General features: G+C 40.4%; 1 protein-coding gene across 1 annotated transcript in view; it reads right to left on the bottom strand.

Moving 5' to 3' along the window:
- The window catches only part of LOC135081175 (DNA-directed RNA polymerase III subunit RPC3), a 30,851-nt gene that overhangs the window by 5,358 nt on the left and 7,835 nt on the right, over positions 1-17,658 (bottom strand). Inside the window, exons 8-10 of the mRNA XM_063975915.1 lie at positions 11,165-11,285; positions 11,005-11,076; positions 2,479-2,646 (exon numbers count right to left, since the gene is read on the bottom strand). Coding sequence (XP_063831985.1) covers positions 2,479-2,646; positions 11,005-11,076; positions 11,165-11,285 — 361 coding nt within the window. The remainder of the gene's footprint in view (positions 1-2,478; positions 2,647-11,004; positions 11,077-11,164; positions 11,286-17,658) is intronic.

The following is a 17,658-nucleotide window of genomic DNA, read 5'->3' as shown; positions in this document are numbered from 1 at the left end:
AGGAGGAAGGCACTGTTTTTGAAATGAATCTATCTACATTTTACCATCGCAATTCGGCGTTATAGCGATGTCCAAGGTAACGCTCTAGCGCGTTAGGTTACGCATTCTATTTGGCGAAGTTTGTAACAGAGTAGTTACGCTCAGATGAAGCCGCGCGGCGGTCGCTTTGTCTTCTTGTGTCCGGGCGGGTCCACTATGGCGTTTGTATGGCCTTGAAAGTGGCAGGTACTCACGTCATCGATGTGCTGCTGCGGCTCGTGCCTCAGCCGCATGCCGTGCACGATGGTGTGCATGCGGCGCTGCTTGCGCAGCAGACGCGCGTGCAGACGGTGATGTACCTATATGACTATGTACGATGATGCGCATCTCTGTCTAACGTCTCGCACACTCACTGCGGGCGCCCGTCGCACAGTCGCGACAGCAATATAATTACGCGCGAGCGATAAGGATGGGTAGCTTGGGGTCATTGGACGGCTTATTCCACTATTCCCCGTTGACAATCCCCGTCAACGGGGATTAGTGAACTTTTTGTTCACTATTCCCCGTTAACCAAATTGGAACTTATGGGGAATAATGAACTAAAAAGTTCACTAATCCCCGTTAAATTAGGATTTTATTTTTAACGTAATGCGCAGCAGACGCGCGTGTAGAGATGTACCTATAACCTATATTACTATGTACGATGATGTATTCTGCATTCAGACGAGCTGAGAGGACTTTTTTAACAGCAAAATATTGGAGTTACTGCTGATATCGCTAGCACGGCAGTATTTCTATTTTAACTGCCTCTGTGGTCTAGTGGTAAGACCACCTGCTTCAGACGTAGGACTTGTTCTAAGTCTGCCTGGCTAGCTACCACCATCTTACCTAAGTCTGTCGCCATAACAACAATGTTAACTAACAGCATTGTTGTGTTCCGTCAGTTAGAGGTAAGATAGCCAGTTCCTCCGTGGTTGAGGATTCCGGGTGAAGCTCGCTTCCATCTTCGGCCTGATCATCACTTACCATCAGGTGAGATACAGGCCAAGAGCTTCCTCGAGGATAAAAAAAAACAAAAATATCTGTCTATGTTGTGTCTGTGTGCACTCACGTCGTCGATGTGTTGCTGCGGCTCGTGCCTCAGCCGCATGCCGTGCACGATGGTGCGCACGCGGCGCTGCTTGCGCAGCAGGCGCGCGTGCGACAGTGATGTACCTATATGACTATGTACGATGATGCGCATTTCTCTCTTAAGTCCGGTCGCCGAGCACGTAGAATTTCGTCCAATGACCCCAAGCTCGCACACTCACTGCCGCCAACCGTCGCACAGTCGCGACAACAATATAATTACGCGCGAGCGATAAGGATGGGTAGCTTGGGGTCATTGGACGAAATTCTACGTGCTCGGCGACCGGACTTGCCGGCAGAAGGCGCGCGTGCGACGGTGATGCACCTATATGACTATGTACGATGATGCGCATCTCTGTCTAACGTCTCGCACACTCACTGCGGGCGCCCGTCGCACAGTCGCGACAGCAATATAATGAGGGCTATCGTTTTAGCGCTCACCAGTTAGCGCCACTGTAGAGTAAGGTCCTGTCACTTGCTATTAGCGAAGACAGTGGCGCCAACTTGTGAGCGCTTAAGTGGTAGGAGGACTATCGCATTTGCACTCATCAAGATGGCGCCACTGTAGAGTAAGGTCCTGTCAATCGCCAGGGGTGCCAACTGTTAAGTATAAAAACGATAGCCCTCATTACGCGCGACCGATAAGGATGGGTAGCTTGGGGTCATTGGACGAAATTCTACGTGCTCGACGACCGGAGTTTATGTTACGTCTCTGTGCACTCACATCGTCGATGTGCTGCTGCGGCTCGTGCCTCAGCCGCATGCCGTGCACGATGGTGCGCATGCGGCGCTGCTTGCGCAACAGACGCGCGTGCTGGCGGTGACGTATCTATATGATTGTGTACGGTGATGTGTGTCTGTCATGTTGTCTGTGTGTACTCACGTCATCAATATGCTGCTGCGGCTCGTGCCTCAGCCGCATGCCGTGCACGATGGTGCGCATGCGGCGCTGCTTGCGCAGCAGACGCGCGTGCTGGCGGTGACGTATCTATATGATTGTGTACGGTGATGTGTGTCTGTCATGTTGTCTGTGTGTACTCACGTCATCAATATGCTGCTGCGGCTCGTGCCTCAGCCGCATGCCGTGCACGATGGTGCGCATGCGGCGCTGCTTGCGCAGCAGACGCGCGTGCTGGCGGTGACGTATCTATATGATTGTGTACGGTGATGTGTTTCTGTCTATGTTGTGTCTGTGTGGGACAGAGTGGGTCGTCCACCCACAAGGTGGACCGACGACCTGATAAAGGTAGCAGGAAGGCGCTGGACGCAGGCCGCTACCAATCGATCAACATGGAATTCATAGGTGGAGGCCTATGTTCAGCAGTGGACGTTCTATGACTGAAATGATGAAGATAAAACTATGTCACTCACGTCGTCGATGTGTTGCTGCGGCTCGTGCCTCAGCCGCATGCCGTGCACGATGGTGCGCACGCGGCGCTGCTTGCGCAGCAGACGCGCGTGCTGCCGCCGCTCGTGCGCGCCGCGCCGCGCCGTGTTGTGAAGGGCTGCGTAGCACATCTGCGCTGTGCTGTGCGCCACCTGGAGATGGCTATCGTGTTTATACAAGCAGGGCTAGGGCAAGTACAGGCAGTGTCAGCACAAAATATAACAGAAGGTAAACTCATGTATGTACCTCGCTTCGCATACCTCGCTCGCTCGCACGCTCGGCCGTCGCGCTAGGGTTGTCTTGTCATGTGTTGCGTTTATTTCGTTATGATAGAAAAATGTAACTCTTAATACTATGGAAGAAAGACAATAACAGATATCCACTTATAATTATGTAGTTATGTTTAGTACGTTATTATAGTAATAGTTTGCAAACAAATACATGAGAAGGAAGTAGTATGTGGTTGAGTGGTTGACACTATTATCCAATAATTCCTAAAACCTCGATAAATAAAATTCGATTTGTCAACGTTAAACGAACTATTGAAATACAAATAAATACCTTACTTACCTACCTCCCGGAATCAACTGGTAGTAAAAACGAAAATTTAGTTTTTAATGTTGAGTGTAAACAACCGTCTACTTAACAAATGTTATAATACCCCTTTTTTGTTGTTCACTCATTTTTGCACAAACAAAATAATTTTACAAACGCGTAAGCACCGTCACTCAAGCGAACGCAGCTGCGCAGTCGCGCCTCGCATTCGTCCAAGACAGTCTTGCTTGATAACGCGTCTATGTGTGCGTGGCTCGAGCGCGCTTAGTATGGAGTTTACCTTCTGTTATATTTTGTGGTGTCAGGGAGAAGTCACACGGACCGCAATAATTTTGCCGCATCACTGTACACATGTAGTATTTTTCGTTTCGTTTCGTTTCAGCCGAATGTCGTCCACTGCTGGACAAAGGCCTCCTCCAAGGTTTTCCACAATGAACGGTCCTGCGCTGCCCGCATCCAGGCTCTTCCCGCGACCTTCACCAAATCGTCGGTCCACTTAGTAGGAGGCCTGCCCACGCTACGTCTTCCAACCCATGTGGTATGCGGCGCCGCAATACGGCGCCGTCTCGCTCAATCGAAGTGCGGTATGCCTGCGGTGCGGCACCGGAACGCACCGTCTGGCCATAGATGGTTATAGATTTTTATATGCAGAACGCCGCAGCGACATCGCTCCAGCGCCGCACCGCACCGTGTGGCTTCTCTCTCAAATAACTCGTGACACCCAAAGTAGCTAATAAGTTCACAACACATCTTTGTTGAAGGTTGTGTTGTCAACTTTTTGGCCACTTTGGATGTTAAAAAGTCTGTAGTCAGCGGGGAGTTTTGTGGGCGAAGACTACCGACTACAGTTGGCGTCACAACTGGTAAGAATATTTAGTATTTATATTATTTATATTTATTTATATTTAGTATTTACAAAGAAAAACATTTTTAACACCTTTTATATTTTACTTCTATTTAAAACTAGCTGACCCGGCGAACTTTGTTCCGCCTTAATGGCAATAAATAAGCAGACTTTTTTTATTTCGAACGGGATAAAAAGTATCCTATGTCCTTCTCCTGGCTCTAAACTACCTCCCTGACAATTTTCAGCTGAATCGGTTCAGCCGTTCTTGAGTTATAAGTGGAGTAACTAACACGACTTTCTTTTATATACATGGTGTTAGGTAAATGGGTATATGAGCCGACACTAGCCCATGCCATGTTAACATGGTCATATAAATGGTATGGTGAAGTCAGAAAATTGATATCTTCATTTTAATTATTTTAATTTCCATACTAATCGGATTTTATAAAATTTATTTTCTATGAAAATTTAAAAAAATAAAATGATGATATCAAATTTCTGACTTCACCATACCATTTATATGACTATGTTAACATGGTGTACGCGCCAGCATTAAAACCTCATACATTTCAAACTCATGTCACACTATTCTATCACTCATTCTGACAGTCCTTTTTCCTATCCTCTCCCTCCCACCTTCAGTCTCGCTCTCGCATCGCAACGCGCCGCTTCGCCTACCTATCTGGGCGTTAATACTAAATAAGTATCCAAAATAAACCAATTCAAATAAACACAAATCGCGCGCTAAACTCATCTCAATAAAAATTCAAGTGTTTGTGAAAGTGAAAGAAGAACCAAGCTTGGACCGTCCTGTGGAGTCTGCTCAATCGAAGGTATCCCATCCCATTCCTATCCCAATCTCCTACAACTCCTTTCTGGTCCTACCGAGCCGCATGGTTCATTTCCTATCCTTTACACTTACATAAAATCACAACTACACATTTTCACGCATCCGTCATTTTGACAACCCTCTAGAAAATTCTAGAAAATTCGCTCGTTTGACACATTCTTTCTGGAAAGTTCGATTCGTTTGACATTTGACACATTCTAGAAATTACTATTCGCTCAAACGTCAACTCGTTGTTTGTAAACACGTGTATTTTTTAAATTCAATCTTTTAAAATTTTATTTCAATTCAATTTCAAATTCGCTTACATACGCTACGCATTTTATTTTCCTACTGGATTATAAATAAATACGCACAACTCAACTCATTTGTAACGCTAGCTCTCGTGCGTGTGTTTGCTCACCTACCAATACAATGGAGGGAGTAAAACGCAAAATTAATTTGCTTGAAGCTAAAAAAGAAGCGCTTTTTCAGAGGGTTCAGGAACTATACGACCTCAGCCTAAAGGTCTCCGACCCTCAGATTGAACAAATTTTCATGTCTCGCATGCATTCGATTGAAAAAACAAGATCGGATTTTCTTGATACTATTGACGAACTTAATTTGTGTTATATGAAAAATGATGAGGAACTCAAACCTACATTTGCCGCACTCAACTCGTTTGACGATTTGTACTGTAACATCCTTTCGGTGCAAAGCTCCATCGCACAACTAAAGGCCAACACAGAGCGTCGTAAACAGGATTTCGTAAAAAAATTACCGCCTTTAGAACTAGTCTCTTTCGACGGAGCCCCTTCCAAGTGGCCCGTTTTCTACCAAAATTTTAAAACGCTTATTCATGAGAACACTGGTTTGTCTCCAGGTGAAAAGGCTCAATACCTTATAGGAAAACTTTCCGGAAAAGCACTTACAATTTGCTCGGGTATTCCACCTACTGGTGAGAACTATTACATAATTTGGAACAACCTATTAGAAAAATACCAAGACATAAGAGTACAAGCCTCTATGTATTTGGAACAATTAATAAACTTCAAATCGCAATCTTTAGATGAATTTTTGGAACAGTATTGCTCAGCTGAAGCTGCCTTACGACGTTTACAGATTGATGACCTTTCCGATTTCATTTTGACTCATATTGCTCTCAGTAAATTAGACAAAGACACTCTAAATTTATTTGAACAATCCATTAAGCACGTAAAAATGCCTACGTTTAATGATCTCAAGACTTTTATAAAAGAACAGAATAAGATCCATTCTTTACGCTCATCTTTTACGCAGAATAAGCTGTACGTTAATAATAAAACGAATTTCTCATCGCAGTCTAAAAACTCGAAACCGACACAGTCGTTTGTTTCTAATACAGCTTCTGGAGTAAAACTCAATCAACATTACTTCCAATCTCAACCGAATTCGCAAGGCTCATACACTCCATCCGCTGTACGCAAGAATTGTCAACTTTGTAAGACGGAACCTGAACATGCCCTGTTCAAATGCAGTTATTTTCGCTCGAAAAATGCGCCAACTCGCTACTCTCTAGTGAAAAAATGTAACTTTTGCCTCAATTGTTTAGGCTTTCATAATGTTAAATATTGCAAATCTCAAAACCGTTGCTCAGTTTGCCAACGTAAACATCACACTCTTATTCATATAGATAACTTTAACGTGAATAGACCTATGACGTCACAACAGCTGACTTGCAGCGCGACGCTTTCGCCGACCGACGCGTCCATGTCCGCGCCCGGTCCGGTCACGCCGCCGTTGCAATCGATGCCAACCAACAATGTATCTCTCTCTGCAGTCACGCCGTCGATCGCTGATGAATCTAGTACCACGGTCTTATTACCCACCGCGTCAGTGTATACTTATGACAATAATAAGACGTGTCAAAAATTACGCGTGTTTCTAGACACAGGTTCGATGAGCAACTTTATCACAAATAAATGTTGTGCGCGACTGAACTTAAAAGTCAATCCGCTACCTACCACTATTAAGGGCATAGGTCAGTCTGAAAGTGTGTCGCTGGGATATGTATCTTTCACAATTGCCTCACGCTTTGATCCCAGGTGTAAATACACTATTAACGCACGCGTCATTGATACAATAACCGATTATTTACCTAATGTAAAGGTTGACTTAACCCAGTTATCGCATTTACAAGGTCTTCCTATGGCTGATGACAGCTTCGATATCCCTGCTGAAATCGATTGTTTGTTAGGCAATGAGATATTCCCGCTTCTTTTAGGTAGTAATAGAATAACTTCACCGCAATCCTCTGTCATCGCTATCGAAACCACGCTCGGATATCTCGCTATGGGACGCGCTCAGTGCTACTCAGCTCATTCACGCAATGATAATAAAGCATTCTTTTGCAATGTAGACTCGCACTCATTAGAATCACTCACGCAACGCTTTTGGGAGCTTGAAAGTGTACCTACTAAGAGACACATCAGCCCTGACGACGAAATATGTGAAAACATTTTCCAATCAACTCATTCTCGCGACGACTCTGGGACGTATACCGTTTCATTGCCATTTAAACTCGACCCATCAGAACTCGGCGATTCTTACTTTACTGCTAGGCGTCGCTTCTATAACTTAGAGAAAAAGTTAGACTCAACTCCGGGCTTACGCACTAACTATAATGAAAATATTCAAGACTGTATCGATCGCGGTTTTCTGTCAAAAGTCGAAAACGCATCGAATTCAGAGGAAAATACTCCAAATTATTATATACCTCATCATGCAGTATACCGACCAGATAAACTCACTTCAAAAACTCGAGTCGTTTTAGATGCAAGTTGTAAAACAACCTCTGGAAAGTCGTTAAATGATGTTCTTTACACTGGCCCAAACTTACAAAGTAATATTTTTGATCTTTTAATTAACTTACGCATTTTCTCAGTCGCTTTATCTGCTGATATTGAAAAGATGTATTTCTGTGTAAAGCTTGATCAAAATCACCACCCGTTTCAACGCATATTATTTCGATTTGATCCTGAATCACCGATTGATACTTATCAATACAATAGGGTTTCTTTTGGCGTTTCTAGCTCGCCTTACCTCGCTATGCGTGTCGTTCGCCAACTCGCTGAGGACGAGCGCGCGAATTATCCTATCGCCGCGTCTGAAGCTCAATCCTGTATGTATATGGACGATTATGTCTCATCGATGGACGGGTTAGAAAAAGCTGAACAATCTTACCATCAAATGGTTAAGATGTTCATGGCCGGGGGGTTTAAAATGGTTAAGTGGATCTCGAACAACCCTGAGCTTATAAATAAGATTCCCGATTCGCATAAAAATCCACAGCTCGTCGATTTTGACACTGACTCAGAAATTACGACAAAAATCATAGGCATGCAGTGGCTTCCTAATCATGACGTTTTTCTTTACAAAATTAACTCTACTAACTCTGACCAATGCACAAAACGCACGATTCTTTCCGCAACCGCTAGATTATTCGACCCTTTGGGTTTGCTAGGCCCTGTGACAGCGTTTCTCAAACTCTTAATTCAAGAATGCTGGCAGCGCGAACTTGAATGGGATCAGCCAGTTCCAGACTCAATAAAAAATAAATGGAATCGGTTTGATAGTGAGATTAACTATTTATCGCAATTAAAAATATCTCGTCATATAGGGATCACCGCGGGTTGTCACGTCACTATCATGGGCTTCGCGGACGCCAGCGAAGTATGCTACGGAGCTGTAGTTTATGTGCGCGTGAGCTCTGATGCAGATTCACCCGGTGAAGTCTTTCTTATCGCATCCAAATCGCGCGTCGCGCCTTTAAAGAAAATATCTCTTGCGCGGCTTGAACTGTGCGCAGCGCTGCTCTTGACAAATCTTTTATTATCGGTTCGCGATAGTATAGAGAATCGTTATCCTGTTAACTCAATTTACGCATTTTCAGACTCGACTGTCACTCTCACGTGGATACATTCTCCCGCGTACAAATTTCACACATTTGTTGCGAATAGAATTACTGAAATTAATTCGAAACTCAACGCAAAAATTTGGCATCATGTTAATGGAAATGAAAATCCTGCAGATGTAATATCGCGACCTGTAACTCCTAAAGCGTTATTAAATCAATTAAATTGGTTTCACTCTCCTCAATGGACAGCTCAGCCAATCTCGCAATGGCCTATCGAGCCATTTCAAGTTTCATCTAACAGTGTTCGACTGGAAGAGAAAACTATCGCTCTTGTTTCAGAGACAAACTCTCAATCGAACTCTCACTTTTTCGATCGATTAATTGATCGCATTTCCACGTACCCAAAATTATTACGCGCTACTGTGTACGTGTTACGCTTCGCTAAAATACTACGTTCAAACGGAGTGGTTACATCCTCTGATTTAGAACTCGCTGAACTCTATTTAGTACGCCATATACAGGCACTATTTTTTACTCAAGATATGCACGCAATTAAAAATAATAAACCCTTTAACAAATCGCTTCTCAAACTTAACCCTTTCATTGACTCTGATAATATACTTCGTGTCGGAGGTCGACTCACTCACTCTCAACTCAACTATGGACAAAAGCATCCAATCATTCTATCGCCTAAACATCGCTTCACTCAACTTTTAGTTGATTACTTTCATGTATGTAATTTACATACTGGTCCTTCACTTCTACTCAGTCTGCTTAGACAGAAATTTTGGATACTTTCCGCACGTAACTTAGTACGTCAAAGAGTACATCAATGCAATATTTGTTTTCGTTTAAACCCTAAATCTACAAACCCTCTTATGGGCGACTTGCCATCATTTCGCGTTTCAGAAGCTAAAGCCTTTGTTTATACATCGGTCGATTATGCAGGTCCCTTCTTTTTTACTCACATTCGCCGCAGAGGTGTTAAAAGCCAGAAGGCTTATATTTGTTTATTTTGCTGTCTTACAACTAAGGCTCTACACATAGAGTTAGTTTCAGACTTAAGCTCTGTTCTATTTCTCGCCGCTTTTCGTCGATTCATTTGTAGAAGAGGCCCCGTTTCCATGATATATAGCGACGGAGGTACTAACTTCATTGGCGCTAAACGCAAGCTTGACGAAATTTACGCTCTTTTAGAATCTGACTCTCACAAAAATTATTTAAGTTCACATTTGGCTGAACAACGCATTAAGTTTCTTCATAGTCCGCCAAATGGTCCGCACTTTAACGGCATCACGGAGATAAATGTTCGTTATGTAAAAACGCATCTTTATAAAGTTATTGGTCTTCAAGTGTTAACATACGAAGAGTTCAACACTGTACTTGTACAAATAGAAGGCTTATTGAATAGTAGACCATTGTGTGTTCTTAGCTCTGACCCATCTGATATATCCGCTCTCACTCCCAATCACTTTCTCAATATAACTCCACTGAAATTCTTACCAGTAGAGAATGTCTCTGATATTTCTGACAATCGGTTAACGCGTTATCAGTTAGTCAATAAATTAGTGCAAAGCTTTTGGCGTCGCTGGAGTCAGGAGTATTTAACTTCTCTACAACGCCGTGAAAAGTGGAATACGGTGACCAAACCGATAGATGTGGGCTCTGTTGTTGTTATAAAAGATGACAATGCACATCCTCTTTGTTGGCCATTGGGTGTGGTTGTGGAAGTATATCCCGGAAAGGACAAAATCATTCGCACCTTAAAGATTCGCACTGCAACCGGTATTTATGTTCGGCCTGTAGTTAGAGTTTGTCCTCTTCCTTTACAGTAACTCAAATAATGTTCTTAACTTTATTTTAACATTAACTTTAATTTAACACAACTTTAACGCTAATTTAACTCGTTTAGTTCTCTCTAACGCATGTTTTTTTACGTTTTTAACTTTTTTTTACAAACGCTACTCAATCTAGAGGAAGACCTCTAGGCCGGGGGAGTTGTACGCGCCAGCATTAAAACCTCATACATTTCAAACTCATGTCACACTATTCTATCACTCATTCTGACAGTCCTTTTTCCTATCCTCTCCCTCCCACCTTCAGTCTCGCTCTCGCATCGCAACGCGCCGCTTCGCCTACCTATCTGGGCGTTAATACTAAATAAGTATCCAAAATAAACCAATTCAAATAAACACAAATCGCGCGCTAAACTCATCTCAATAAAAATTCAAGTGTTTGTGAAAGTGAAAGAAGAACCAAGCTTGGACCGTCCTGTGGAGTCTGCTCAATCGAAGGTATCCCATCCCATTCCTATCCCAATCTCCTACACATGGGCTAGTGTCAGCTCATATACCCATTGACCTAACACCTTGTATATAGATACTTACATCATGTAGATCGACGTGATACAAGTAAATAGCTTTCGCCATTCCACCTGCAGATGCCGCTTTCCTCATTGGCTGAAAAATAAAATCAATAAATTCATAACAGTCATTTTATACTTACTACTCATGAAAAAGTTTTTCTTTACTTTACTAACTAAAGTACCTGAACGCTAATAAAGTGTTCCTCCAATAACTTGTAGGTGAGTTCCTTGCATTCCTTGTTGGGCAACATTGCGTGCTTCTGAATGTCTTCTTCACCTATGTATTTTTTTGCACGGATCAACCTGGAAAATCAATTAAAAATAGTTACTTAAGTGTGTCTTTCAATGTAGTAGGTATAATATTATTTGCCGAAAATTTATTTTGTCAGATAATTCGAATAATTCAGTAGTTATTTAGAACCACCCATAAATAGTTGTAATAAGTGCTATTTTCTATAAAAATAATAATAATTGTAAAAAGTAGGTAGGTAACACTGGGATTGCTAAGCTTGGGCAGTCTCTTGTCATCCGTCGTGGCGTGCGGACGTGTTGTTTGAGCGCGCTTGCGTAGTGATAAAGACTAGTCGTGTGTGTCAAGTGATCTGTGTTGGTGTTATCAAGCATTTTACGGAGGGTTAGATGCCGAGGTATCACGGTAAGTACAATAAAATTATTATGTTAATTAAATAATTATATGAAAGAGAATTAAAGAGACCTAGATTTCTTGAGAAACTTTAGTAGGTAAGGTAGAAGGTTTTTCGTATTAAAATATTCTTCCTGTGTATGGTTGACTTATGCATTCCCCACTTCTAAAATGCATGGGGAGTGTAGGCTAGATCCTCATGAGAATGTCTCCAACTTCCTCATTGGCCCTAGAGCAATTCCAAGTATACCATCAATAAAAGCCTAATTAGAGTCATCAAACCTCTCAGTCATTCAATTAGAGCCATTAGAACTTCATAACTATGAGTTGTTTTCTATGTGTAAGCTGAGGACACGTGTCTCCAGCTGACACATCTGTATCTTCGTAAATATTTATGCTACGATAATGTATTATACCTCAAAAATTACAGTCGAATCCAAATAGTAGGCTTTCCACTTTTCAAGACTTTAGCTCAAATACTGTTAAAACCACGATCAAAAAACTATGTGCGAGCTGGAGTACCGTGTCTCCAGCTTACACATCTGTATCTTCGTAAATATTTAAGCTACATCAATGTTTTATATCTCATAAATTAAAGTCGAATAAAAAAACCCGACTTCAATTCTTTCAAAGCTTTATTTCGAACCGTTTTCGAACTACGAACCGATACGTATGTGTAAGCTGGTGACACGTAACACACGGTGGATTATTAAAACCGTATAAGTTAGAGTTGCGTTTTAAAGATCAAATAATTCGTTATAATTAAAGTACACACGAGACATAATTTCAAATCTCTAGGCCTCTTAGTTTCAGAATTAAAAGCCAAAAACTATTTTCCCGCCAAATAATTCAAATAATATGGGTCGACTGCGACGTTGCCGTTCCGTGCGTCCACTAGAGCAGTCGAATTTGAACCTAAAAACTAGTACTGTTTGAATCATTTTTATTTGTAGTTTAAATCATTTAATTTCGATTATAAGAATTTTAGACTAGGAGCCGGCTGATTTGTGTATTGAGTACCTAATAACCTATAAAATATTTTGATAATAAGTTTTTATTTTGATCACAATGTTTTATTTAATCGAGGCAAAAACATTGCATCTATACTAATATTATAAATGTGAAAGTAACTTTGTCTTGCTTTCACGCCTAAACCACTGAACTGATTTTGATGAAATTTGGCATAGAGATGGTTGAGACCCGGGAAAGGACGTAGGATAGATTTTATCCCAGTTTTTGAAATATGATAAAGATTTTCATCATTATCATATCATCTGAAAATTATAAATAACTTGAAAAAATCGAGTATTCGGGTAGCCCTAGTGATACTCTACCTCTGGGCTTCGGCTTGACAGTACTTTTTGGGAAACCTTGTACAGGTGAACAATGGTGGCGCCCCCTATCAATGTGTTTGGTGGGACAGTTCAGTTTAGTGGGTCTTTTATAGCTGAGACGGTTCATTGTTCAATATAGTTCCAAAATACTGAACTGTCCTATCGATGACATTGACAGCGGGGCGCCACCGTCAATACCGAATCGCTGGTTCCGATTTTTGCCATGTTGGAAACCATAAAGTTGAACGATGGTAGCGCCCCCCTGTCATTGAGTTTGGCGGGACAGTTCAGCGTGGGTCATCTATACAATCAATTCTTTCCTCTCTATTATTTTAGGTGCCATAAGTACGTATAGATTACGCACATTCTTTTTATATGAACGTAAGGGTGGGATTTAGGGGGTCACAAAACCGGTTTTACCGAAACCGAAAAAAAAACTGTATTCAGACATGGCAAAACCAGGTTATTCTTGGAAATATAATAGCTAGAATGAAATACTAAAATAACAATCAAAAACGTTTTTATTCAGCTCGATTATTATCACAGATCAATTAACATTTTTAATAATTAAGGTAGATACACTTTACTAGAAATCCGATGATCTACGTTCTTGTCGGGTATCACTAATGAAATAAAATTCCTACTTCATAAAACTAATTAATCAGGTAAATTATTTATCACAGATCGATCAACTTTTAATAACCTAGGTAGGGTAAGGTGGGGCACAATGTTACACGGGGTACAATGTTACAATGCATATTTCTCCGTCCCTTTCTATTAGTTGTATGATGTTGGTATACACGTTTGTCAAGCTCATAAGAGCTGCTGAACTGAGCCGCTGAACATCATACAACTAATAGAAAGGGACGGAGAAATATGCATTGTAACATTGTACCCCGCCCGTGTAACATTGTGCCCCACCTTACCCTATACTTTACTGTGTAGTAGAATACTGGTGATCCACGGTCGGGTCGGGGAGGTTTCCGGCTTTTTTTTTTTTTTTTGAAGGGACGCGCGCTGGTAGCTGGAGGAGCTTTTCCAGCTTCACCGGGCAGAGTGGCGAGTACAGAAGGTACTCTAGCCGTTTGGCGATCGTCGGTGCGCGTGCCGACGAGGCCGAGTGTGGGCTTCGCGAAGCGAAAGCGAAGACGTTTGCGATCGGACCGTAGATTCCGGCTACTGGGACCGCAATTGACTGGGACAGTGGTCCCAGTCGCTGGATCGATAAAAATTAAATATTTTTCTTCCAGCGACTAGGTTCACTCATAGATAACTTAAAAAAATATATTATTCATTCCAAAATCGGTATCGTACTAAAAGGACAATGACCAAAAGTGGTCCAAATGTCCACCACTAATGAGACCTATATTGGCTTATGGTCCATTAAATAGAGATTAACTTTCAGTATGGGACGAAAAATAAATAAACTGTCAGTAAAAAGTAATGACTGTATGAAAAATTGTAGTAGTTTACGCGCTAATCTCAGGAACTACTGGTCCGATTTGAAAAATTCTTTTTGTTATGGATAGCCCATTTATCAAGGATGGTTTTAGGTTATATAACATCACCCTACAACCAATAGGGGCGGAGCAGCGACCACCCGACCATAATTCCAATATTGTTGTCTTTCTTCTGAGTTTTTTTTTTCTTTTAGCGAGAATCTAACACGGCACACTAAGCGACATGACATAATATGCATAGATTAATCCGAAATGTGCGATGGATAGAATGATATCAAGAAAGGTAAAAACATGACTTTTCATTCAGTCTTAAACTTTTTACTGACAGCATATTTTTGATTGCGGTTTGGTTATAATGAATCAGTATTTAGTAGACTATTTTACTACATAGGTGGTGGTTGACATTTGGACCACACTCCATACATTTTTGGTCATTGTCCTTTATGAATGGTCCCAGAAAAGTATTTAATTTTTACTGATCTGGCGATTGGGACCGCGGTCCTAGTTGATTGCGGTCCCAGTTGGCGGAAACCTCGGGTCGGGTATCACTCATCCATCAGAGATTCGTAAATCTAATTAATCTATTTAATTACCACAGATAAATCATATTTTACTAACTAAACTTAAACTGTTTCCAGTGTTGCCAGTAGGGTCTTGTCAGAAATTACCAGAAATAGAAAAAAAAGTAACCCTCACACGTGCGATTGATATTATTATCATATTGATTCATAAAGCTGATTCGTACTAACAACTTTCATCTTCGACTCTTATCTTACCAATCAGCCAAAATTCATACAAAGTGTTAAAATTAATTGGAAATCATCAACATTTTGAGTGTCGGTATCCTTCCGTTTGGCCAAATTACTTTTCGCCAAATTTCACTTCGCAAACAACTTATCGCCAAAGTTTCATTTCCCAAATGAACTTTTAGCAACTGTTCTTTTCGCAACTATTTCATTTCGTCAAATTATCATTTGGTAAAATTTTACTTGGCAAATGTTTATATAGCAAATGTTTTATTTTGCCAAATATTATATCCCAAATAATTTGTTTGGTCAAATTGACACTTCACATAAATACCCACCGTTACCCACAAATCAAAGCATAAGGCACATGATCATGGTTTTCACAAGAATTTTATGTAACACAAAGAGATTTCAGAAAATAGTATGGTTGCAAAAAGTAGGTATTGCAGAAAATAGTAGGTTAGGTTAGGTTAGAACAGTGACCCTTAATGCGCGAAGGCGAGCGAAGCGTGCCGCGGCAGCGGCCGCCGAGCGCTAGAATCACCTCTATTGTGAATAAATCATTTGGAAATTTCGATAAAGAGAATGAAATAAGAAAATTAATTAAGAACAAATTTTATATTAACTACCCACTAAATAAAATAATAACCACAAGCTAATTTGTATGCATTCTATGCACCAATCAAATTATTTTGTAAATAGTTTATCGTGAAATATTTTTGCCAAATGAAACATTTGGCAATACATACTTTGCCAAACAATAATTTGCTAAACAATGATATGCCAAAAACGACATTTGCGAATTAAAAGTTTGCAATAAGTTGTTTTGCCAAATGAGAATTTGCCAAATAAAAATTTGCGAAACGTTGTTTGCGATGTGATAATTTGGGAAACGTTTTTTGGCCAAACATTAGTAATCCTTGAGTGTCACGTTTCAATTTAAATAATTTGTAAATTGACACTATTAATATTTTTTTACTGAATAACCTGTAAAAATTAATTCTACAAATTCCGAAAAATCACCTAAAAGTAACCTTTTCATTAGTGTAACCTAAAAGTAACCAAAGCAGTTCAAAAATCAGCTAAAAGGTTACAAAAGTAACCTTCTGGCAACACTGACTGTTTCTCAATATTGCAGTCAACATGAAGCTACAGATAAAAATGGAGGCCACACTCCGAATACCTACTTGAAGCACAAACTAAGTATCACTATCTCGCTCTCTGTGGGCAGACTCGCTCTTTCTAAATAAACAAAAAATATAAAATTGCTCAAATTCAATGAAACCAATGTAAACAACCGCCATGATGGGCCGGATTGGGCCGATGTTGCCACATGGTACCGATTACCCAGGAATTTTGTGATTTTTATTTAACTAGGTAATCTTAGTTTCAAATATTAATTATTTATTTGTTTAACTTCTGATTTGGTTAGTGAATTGGCTATTTCGAAGAATTTACAAAGAGATTTAAATCAGAAGTTAGCAATACTACAGTTCACACTAAAAAGAGAGGTAGGGCCGCAGAGAGCGAGATAGATATAAGTAGGTATTTGACTCAAGTTTTTGTTCCAACTCTGCCCTCCATTTTTATCTTTAGCTTCATGGCAGTCAACTGTCATCTTTTTTTTTAATACAAGTTTTACGGCTATGGATATAGATCCTTACGGCCAATTCTGTGCAAATGCCATAAAGTTAATATTCCTTCCGAAGGAATATTAACTTTATGGCAAATGCTGTACAAAATGCTGTGTTTCGTCTATTTTGTGATGTCTTAGTAGTGATTGTGATTTGTGATGTTAATATTGTTAATTTTTTTTTTTTCAACAAAAGAAGAAGAATTCAATGAGGGCTTTCGCGATTGGAAAATCCGCCAGATGGCAATACGTAGACGCGAGGTCCAAATGCTGCGTGATTGGTGGATTTTGACATATCTGTCAATGTCATGCAAAATCTGTTTGTAACCATAGAGCAAAGTACAGGGTGGAAACGATAAGTGATCTCACTCGATTATTTCTAAACTATACAAGATATCAATAAACTAGTTATTGATCCTGAAAGTGCTTCATGAGCTCTATCAAACGGTATTAATAATAGGTTACAGAATAAACTGGATCTATCCGAAACTTCAATGTTTCCTTCTTCCATACATTTAGTACTACCACAGTCATGACACTCATCTCTTGACAATATTATAGCAAGTAAAGCCTAAAACCAATGTTTTTCATTAATAATTTAAAATAAGAATACAATTTACGCGTTTATTTTAAGTATTTATTATTAAATTAAAAAAATTACACTTCTAATATTGTGTGTCTGGCATACATTTAGTATGGAAGCTGGAAACATTGAATTTTCAGATAGATCCAGTTTATTCTGTAACTTATTATTGGTACCGTTTGAAAGAGCTCATTAAGCACTTTCAGGATCAGTAACCAGTTTTTTAATATCTTATATAGTTAAGAAATAATCGAGTGAGATCACTTAACGTTTCCAC

Source organism: Ostrinia nubilalis, chromosome 19 (genome assembly GCF_963855985.1).
Source record: "Ostrinia nubilalis chromosome 19, ilOstNubi1.1, whole genome shotgun sequence".
Classification (NCBI taxonomy): Eukaryota; Metazoa; Arthropoda; class Insecta; order Lepidoptera; family Crambidae; genus Ostrinia; species Ostrinia nubilalis.
The sequence above is the reverse complement of the archived record's forward strand: the minus strand, read 5'-3'. Positions and strand labels throughout refer to the sequence as shown.